This window comes from Anomalospiza imberbis, chromosome 28 (assembly GCF_031753505.1).
Source record: "Anomalospiza imberbis isolate Cuckoo-Finch-1a 21T00152 chromosome 28, ASM3175350v1, whole genome shotgun sequence".
In the NCBI taxonomy this organism is placed as follows: domain Eukaryota; kingdom Metazoa; phylum Chordata; class Aves; order Passeriformes; family Viduidae; genus Anomalospiza; species Anomalospiza imberbis.
This window is the reverse complement of record NC_089708.1, coordinates 1,656,121-1,664,376: the sequence shown is the minus strand read 5'-3', so window position 1 is coordinate 1,664,376 and position 8,256 is coordinate 1,656,121. Positions and strand designations below refer to the sequence as shown.

General features: G+C 62.4%; 2 protein-coding genes across 2 annotated transcripts; both read right to left on the bottom strand.

Moving 5' to 3' along the window:
- Positions 1 to 3,287: 3,287 nt before the first annotated feature.
- On the bottom strand, positions 3,288 to 5,028 carry LOC137463292 (surfactant protein C-like). The gene is made up of 5 exons (XM_068174393.1): positions 4,902 to 5,028; positions 4,250 to 4,639; positions 4,043 to 4,153; positions 3,860 to 3,970; positions 3,288 to 3,742 (listed from the first exon to the last, which is right to left on the bottom strand). The coding sequence occupies exons 1-5, from the start codon at positions 4,938 to 4,940 to the stop codon at positions 3,647 to 3,649; spliced, it is 747 nt and encodes a 248-aa protein (XP_068030494.1). The 5' UTR covers positions 4,941 to 5,028; the 3' UTR covers positions 3,288 to 3,646.
- Positions 5,029 to 6,568: 1,540 nt separating this feature from the next.
- On the bottom strand, positions 6,569 to 7,931 carry SFTPC (surfactant protein C). The gene is made up of 5 exons (XM_068174447.1): positions 7,771 to 7,931; positions 7,521 to 7,670; positions 7,263 to 7,403; positions 7,078 to 7,188; positions 6,569 to 6,922 (listed from the first exon to the last, which is right to left on the bottom strand). The coding sequence occupies exons 1-5, from the start codon at positions 7,813 to 7,815 to the stop codon at positions 6,821 to 6,823; spliced, it is 549 nt and encodes a 182-aa protein (XP_068030548.1). The 5' UTR covers positions 7,816 to 7,931; the 3' UTR covers positions 6,569 to 6,820.
- Positions 7,932 to 8,256: the final 325 nt, after the last annotated feature.

The window sequence follows — 8,256 nt, the reverse complement described above, 5'->3', positions numbered from 1 at the left end:
TCCCCGGTACCGATCCAGGCCCCGCCGCATGCCCTGGATCCATCCTGGCCCCCCAATATTCCCAGGACACGAATTCCACATCTCCCAGCACCCATCTGTCCCCTTCGGTGTCACCCCGTGTCCCCCAGCACCCCTAAATTACCCCGCCCCACACCCCATGTCCGGGTCTGGTACCCCAAATTCCCACCCCACATCGCAGCTCCCGCATTCCCCACATTTTCCAGTCCCATCTCTCCGGGTCCTGGACTCCCAATCCTCCATGTCTGCTTCTTCACCCCTTATCCTGCACCCCAAATCCTGGCCAGCACCCCAAGGACTGAATGAGCACCCCAGGAGCTGGAAAAGCACCCTGGGAATGGTGGGCAAGGAGCCCAGGAGCAGGATGAGCACCCCAGGAGCAGGATGAGCACCCCAGGAAGGTTGGGTGAGTGGAGGAGCACCCCAAAAGCTGGACAAGCACTCCAGGTAGGGTGGCCAGGCACCCCAAAAGTGGGGTGAACACCTCGGGGAGGGTGGGTGAGCACCCTGGGTTCAGGATGAGCACCCCAGGAGCTGGAAAAGCACCCTGGGAATGGTGGGCAAGGAGCCCAGGAGCAGGATGAGCACCCCAGGAGCAGGATGAGCACCCCAGGAAGGTTGGGTGAGTGGAGGAGCACCCCAAAAGCTGGACAAGCACCCCAGGAAGGGTGGCCAGGCACCCCAAAAGTGGGGATGAACACCTCGGGGAGGGTGGGTGAGCACTCTGGGATCAGCATGAGCACCCCAGGAGCTGGGGCAGTCCCCCAGCGAGCGCTTGGGGGTCAGGGGGAGCCCCCCAGGACGATCTCAGCCCCCCAGGGTGGTCACAGAGACCCAACCCTGTCCCCTTGCAGTGGCCCTGCCTGGGACATTCCAGCCTGGCAATGCTGCAGTAGGATCTGGCTCATCCCGTGCTGCTCCTACAAACCCATCCCTTATCCTCTCACAGCACTCCCAGACTTGCATGGACTTCGTTTTTTAGGATTTTAAGTGTTTCCTGTGTTTGATGACCTGCACAGGGACACACTGGCTGACACTGGCATCCAGGATCCGCTCCTTCCCTGCCCACCAAGCCCCCAAATCCCCTTTCCCTTCACTTTTGGGGATCCCCCGCATCCAGGCCTGGCTCATTCCCACCAGGAGTGACAGAGTCTCCTTCACCCCTTATCTCTGCTGTCGTTTTCCTCCCCCATCAGGATCATCCCAGGATGTTTTCCTCAGTCTCCCTTATTGCAAAACCCACATCCAGCAAAACTTTCCTCCTCAAAGCAGATAAATAAACCCTGGAAAACTGGGCTGACTCTGTGTCCCCACTCTGCCCCCGACCCTCACGTCACACAGCGCATCCCAGAGATGGGAATTTGGGGAGCAACTGCTGGATTCCACTCCGACCTCAAGCCGGTCTCCCAAGAAAGCAAACAAACTTTTGGAATACTTTTTGTTTTCATCCTGTGCTCGGGCTGGGGAGGATGTTTGCGGGCCGAGTCCCTGGATGATGTAAATCCATGATGTCAGGATCCAGCCGTTGCTTTCCACCCTGAGATCGCCCCTTTCTCACGGAGCGCTCCGGGGAGCCGAGCCTCTCCGAGAAGGCTTTTCCCAGCTCGGCTTTCCCACGCCAGGCTCGGCTCCTGGGACCCTGGAGGCCACTGGCCACCAGCATTCCAAGCTGGAGCCCTACCTGGAAGAGGAGCAGAGCATCCTGAGCATCAGGATGGGAATGTCCTCATCCCAGGAGCCCTGGGTGGATGTCACCTGGCACAGGCACACGGATTCCAGAGCTCCTACCTCAGCCTGCCCGCCCTGCAGGGCTTCCTTGGCATCCTGGAATGTCAGGTGGGCGATGCCAAGGCCTGGCACCGGCTCAGCCGTGAGGGTGGGGGACACGGGGAGCTGCCAGGAGCATTCCTGGATCCCATCCTCAGCTCTCCGTGGCTTCCATCCCCAAAACCTCCACAGCAAAAAGCAGCCCGGGGTGTTCCCAGCGCCTTCTACCCCACAGAACCAGGACTGGTGACCCCCTGTGCAGTGAGTGACTGGCACGGGATTGTCCCCTGTGGCCACAGTGACACAACCCAGGGGGGCTGGAGGGTGGCAGCTCCTCTTCCCAGGGCTGGGATCCCCCAATCCCAGCACCCACTGGGGGGTTTTACTCTGATTTCCCCTGCCAGGACCCCCGAGGTCCCCACTGTGCCGCAAAGCTCCGGAAATCGGGATACTGGAATTATTGCACAAGGACCTGGTCCTGCCAACTTTCTGTCACCTCCTCCATCTGCTCCAGCCTTGGGGGGAGGCTGAGGGGGTCTGGGGGTCAGGGAGGGTTTGGGAGGGGACACCCCGGAGCTGCAGAAGATGGATCCTGGCCAGCTGCAGCTGCGCCTTCCCGGCAGGAGCAGCTTCCCTGGTGCCAGGAGCGGGAAAGGGGGCTGGAGCCAGGTGTGGGGCAGTGGGGAGCTGGTGGTCCCCACTTTGGGGCTGGTGGGCTCCATTCCCGGGGGATTGGATGGGCTGCTCCATGTTCCTCCTCTCAGCACCAGGCCGATGTCCTGGTCCCAATAACTCCTGGTCCTAATAACGCCAGAATCCCATCCTAATAAAGCCTGATCCTAATAAACTCCTGGTCCGTATAACTCCTGATCCTTATAGAACCAGCATCTCAGTCCTAATAATGACTGATCCCAATACCACCTGATCCCAATAACATAAATACCCCAGTCCTAACAACTCCTGCTCCTAATATCACCAACATCCTGATCCTAATAATTCCTGATCCTAAATAGTACCAGCATTCCTGTCCTAATAACACCTGAGCCTAATAATGCCTGATCCCAACACCAGCTTCCTCATCCTAAAAATCCCAAGAATTCCCAATTCTTATAATGCTTGATCCTGATAACTCCTGATCCCGACAGCCTGTCCTAAATCACCCCCGTGCTAATGATCGCTGTCCTCGGGCAGCGTCTGGTGGCGGCGCTGCTTTCGGCACAGGCTGTCTCCAGGAATAGCTCCCAGACCCGATTCCTGCCCTTCTCCTTTATTCCCGCCTGGCAGAGGACAGACCCATTTTTCAGGCCAGCCCGGCTCTGGCAGCAGGATGGGCCAGCTCAGGTCAGGCAGCCACGCTCGGTGGGGGCCCTCAGTGAGCCCCCAGGCTGTGGCTGCGACTGAAATTCCCCCAAAATTCAAGCCCGGAGCCCCTCAAGGCATTTTTAAGGCAGGGGGAAGGCGGGAGCTGGCGGGAGCCGTGAGCGAAGAACTGGAACGGAGAATTGTGTTTTCTTTAAATGTCATGTTTTTTTAAGCTCATTTTTGCACTTGGGTTTGGCGAAGCTGAGAAGACTTAAGTGACAAACCAGCTGTCCCCCGGCACAGCGCAGACACCCCCGCCCCGCCCCCGGCCCCGCACCCGCAGCCCCCCCCCCAGAGCCGACCCCCTGACCCCTCCTCACCCCCGCACCCCAAAATCGGGGTGGGCGGCGCGGGGGCGGCCGCGGAGGAGCCGCCGATGCTCCCGGCGGGGCTGTGTCCATCGGGGGTGCTGCAAGGCAAAGCTGGCGCTGTGAGGGTGCTGCCGGGTGGGCGGGGGTCCCGAACCCCCACGCCCACCCTGCGGACTCACCCCGCGGGGCTAAGCCCAGTAAACAGGGAGGAGGCTGCACAGGATGCCCGCCGTGGTGCCCAGGAGGGAGCGGTCAGCCAGGGGCATGGAGATCTTGTCCTCAGCCTGGACGAGGGGACAAGGGACATTCTTCATCATCATCTTCATCATTCCTCCCCTCAGGGAGGGGCTGCACAAGGCACTGAGGCCCCCTGGCCCGCCCTGGCCCTGCCAGGTCCTCACCTGCCGGCGCTGGAAGGTCTCGACCACGGCATCCAGCCCCGGGATGTTGTCCTTGTCCACGCGGGTCACGTAGCAGGCGCGGTGCAGCCGGGCTCTGTAGCTCACCAGCAGCTGTTGGAAGCCAAACCCGGCTCAGCTCCATCCCATTTCCCCCTCCCCGTGCCCCCAGAGCCCCCCACTCACATTCTTGTAATCATAGACGACCGTGGCCGCGTTCCCGTCCCCGCTGTCCAGGTAGAAAGTGACCGCGTCCTCTTCCCAGGCCGGTCCAGCCCACAGCTCACCCCGCAGGACCTGGAGGGGGCCGAGGGGGGATCTCAGAGGCTGCAGCAGCCCCTTCCCCTGGGCACGAGGGGTCCCTTCTGATGGCACTGGGGGGTGCCGACTCACGGTGTCGGCGTGGCGCTGGTCAACGCTCAGCCACATCAGCAGGGCGCCGGCGATGATGACCACCAGCAGCACCAGCACGACCACCACGATGAGCAGGCAGCGGAGGCGGCCGCAGCTCAGGAGCTTGCGAGGCAGGTAGCAGAGCAGCCGAGGGACGAAGCACAGGGACTTCTTGAGGCAGCCGGAGCAGCTGCCGCAGCCAGGACACTTGGGACACTTGGGACACTTGGGGCACTGGCAGCACTTGGGCAGGCAGCAGCATTTGGCGCAGCACCAGCTGCATTTGGTGCAGCATTTGGCGCAGCACCAGCTGCATTTGGTGCAGCATTTGGCGCAGCACGTGGCGCAGGGCAAGCAGCAGCCTGGGCAGCAGCAGCCATTCCCCGAGTCCTGAGGGTGCAGGAAAGTGAAGGGAGAAGGGGTCAGGGGGTGGAGGTGGGGGCTGGGGGATGCAGGAGGTTGGGGGTGGGATTGCAGCTCTCATCCCGCTGCCCCCAGCATCCCACTGCCCCTGGCACTGGGAATTGGAATCCCACGGTCCAAACCTCCATCCCAGGCACTGGTGCCTTGCTGGGATAACCTGGGCAAAGCCCTGTGCCCAGCTGGCTGCAGGGACACCGCCGTGTGGCAGTGCCACCCTGCAGGGACTCACCTCCTCTTCAAGCACCACCTGCTTCATGCTGCTCTCCATGACCGCCTCCTCCTCCTCCTCCTCCTCCCATTCCCAGCCCAGTCCAACTGCAGGGACTGGGAACTTTATACTGGGACACTGGGGTGGGGACCATGTGAAGGATTTGGTGGCCCCGGGGTGCAGCCAGGCCCTGGCATGTGACCCACTCCACTGGTGTTTGCTGAGCGCCCACTCCCAGCTGGATCCCCCTGGGAACCTGCTGCTCGAGAGGCTCTGAGGGCACTGGGTCAAGGACCCTTGTCCGCAGGCACGGGGACTTCTCTGCTGCCCAGGAGCGAGGTGGCAGGGCCAAAGCAAACCCTCCAGGGTGGAGCATCCGGCTGTGGCTGCACCAGAGGCGAGAGCTGGCCCATGTCCCTTTGCCAGCTCGGGCACCTGGAGCTGCTTGATGTGCCAAGGAACAAAGAGGACATTAAAGATTTCCTGTAATCCACAGGGATGGGGTGGGAACGGGGTCACCACGGCGTGGGGAGTGTCTCTGACCCTCATTCCTGCTCCTGAGGCTGCTTGGACATCACTGCTGGTGGCTTTTGGGGCTGGCATAGGTGCCCACAGTGTGGATTTTTTTGGGGTGAGGGGGTCCCAGCTCTGGCATGTCCCCCTCAGGTGGGAGGAGGACACTGCTGGGCCTTGGTTTTGCCCATCCGTGAGCCCCTCCTGCACCTGGGACCCCTCCAGCCACCCCCGAGATCCCCAACACCCACAATACTGATTGGGGGGTGAATGCTGCCTCTTTTCCCAGGGTGTCAAGGGCCACGAGAGTCCCTTGAGTGGCTCCTGGCTATTTGTTCTGTCACTGTGGGAGCCCTTATCACCTTTCCTGGCCCATGGCACCCTCTTGGCCCAGCTCCTTATCACGGCCAGGGTTTTTTGGGAAGCAGAGCTGCTGGCTCTGAGCAACACGTGGAAATGTGCAACGTCCCTCCTGTTCCCAGCAAAGTGTCACCCCCAGAGCCATGACCCTGCTCTCTGCCCGTGGCAGTGATTTTGGGGACAACACTGAGTTTGCAGCTCTGGAAAGATCAAATCAGTTTCCAAGGGTCTCTTTTTCCCCTCCCAGCCATGCTGCTCCTCTGTTTTTCAGTGCAGCACTTGGAAGTGGCCCCAGAGGTTGCTCCCAGCAGATGAGGGGGCAAGAAGGGCTGGAATGGATGGGAAAAGGGAGAGGATGGGGATGGAAATGTGGGGGAGCTGGAGCTGGAGCAAGTGGATCGTGGTGCCTGTGGGTAACCCTTGGTTCCCACTGGGGACGTGGCACAGTCCCTCTGTCCCCGTCTGCACGAGGAGGGGACAGGTTTGGGAGCTTTTCCTGAAGGTCTGGAAGTGCAGAGGTTGCTCCTTCCTCCTCACCCTCCATCCTCCAAAGTGGGGGACACAGGTGGGGACACTGAGGGGACAGAGATGGGGACAATGGGAGGGCACAGGTGGAGACACTGGAGGGACACAGTTGGGGTCAATGGGAGGGCACAGATGGGGACATCGTGTGCAGTTCTGCTGCTGCCCCCCCCCGTGTCTGATCCCTCCCAACAGGAGGGATTCCCCTCCCCACCCTGCATCCACAAGGGGACACCCCTGGGACACCGTGTCCCTGTCCCCAGCACCCAGGAAGGGCAAGAGCACACTTGGAGTCGGGGGCACAGGCTTTACTTTGTAGACAGAAGCAAATCCCAAAGCAAATCCCACTTTATTTTAGGGCGAGAGCAGTGGGAAAGCCGCGGTGCCAAGCGACAGTGGATGGAGCGCCCCCGTGGCGGGGTGGCTGTCCCCAGGGTGGGGACGAGGAGGAGGAGGAGGAGAGATTCCCGTCTATCCCTCCTGGAAGGCAACGTGGGGGACAGTGACATCCCCATGTCGCTGTCCCATCCCGCTGGGAGCTGCTCCTACACCCAGAACACGGGGACGGTGCTGCAGAGGATGTTGATGGTGGTGCCCAGGATGGAGCGGTCAGCCAGGGGCACGGCCTTGTCCCCGACGTCCTCATCCTGCAGGACAGAGAATGGAGCAGAGCTGCCACCCTCGGCAGCCACACTGTCCCCTCCAGAGGGGACAAACCCCCAGCCTCACATTTCCGAGGGGCTGGGCTGTGCTGAGCCCAGTGCGGCTCCATCCCCATCGCAGCGGGGTGGTCACCACTCACCTGCCGGCGCTGGAAGGTCTCGGTGACAGCGTCCAGCCCCGGGAAGTTGTCCTTGTCCACGCGGGTGATGTAGCAGGCACGGTGACGCCAGGACCTGTAGCCGACCAGCAGCTGTTCGCAGACAGAGCCGGCTCAGCTCGGCACGGTCCTGTCGCCGTCGCGCCGCTCCCGCGGTCCCCACGCACCTTGCTGTAGTCGTACACCACCGCGGCCGAGGAGTTGAGCCCATCCCGCACCGCGAACGTCCCGCTCTGCTCCTTCTTGCTCATGGCGAGCTTCTGGGGGGTCCCGTCGCCATCCAGCCCGTGGATGGTCATTCGCAACACCTGCCAGGGGGAGAGGGCTCAGGGAGCTCTGCGGGGACTGAACCCCATCCCTACAAAGGATGCCATGCCAACCCCGCTCCCGGAGCCGGTGGCACCGCGGTCCCTTCCTGCCCTCACCGTCTCGGCGTGTGACTCGCTGAGGTGCAGCCCCAGCAGGAGGAAGGTGACGTTGACCACCACGAGGGCCACCAGCACGAGGGCCACCATCAGCAAGAGGCTCCTGAGCTCGTGGGGGATGCAGGGCAGGCGCGGGGACTCCGTGTACCTCTGTTGGGGACACGGGGGAGCACCCGGCTGAGCCGCCAGCGCCGGGGCTGGCAGCGGGGGCTCAGCCCCACGCCCAGCGTGGGTGGTGGGTGCTCCTCACCGGAGGTGCCTCCTCCATCAGCGCCTCTTTGGAGCTGTCGTCCATCTCTCCGTGTGCTCCTGTGCCTTTGCCAGCCCGAACCCGGGGGCATTTATAGGATCCCGGGTGGCCGGGGAAGGCTGGGGCCACTCCAGCTGCCGAGTGCCACTTGTGCTGTTTGCTGAGCCCGCAGAAGAGCCAGGGAGGGGACACAAAACCTCCGAGGGCCCTTCCATGGCATTTGTCCGGCAGCGGTGGGGGTGCCAAGGCAAACAGTGGGCAGTGCCCGCCCTCCACACCCAGCCCGGGGCTGTGGCAGAAAGGGCCCCAGCACCCCCAGCACGTTCCCGGGGGGGGCTGCGCCCCTGGTTCTGCACGGGCAGCTGTGTGAGCCCCCCCGGGGCGGGGAAGGAGCTGGCTGGACTCATTGTTCCCGCGGGCTCCGTGCCAGGGACGGCGCAGATGGACGCCTGGCATGGGAGAGATGGGTGCCTGGGACGGCCGGGT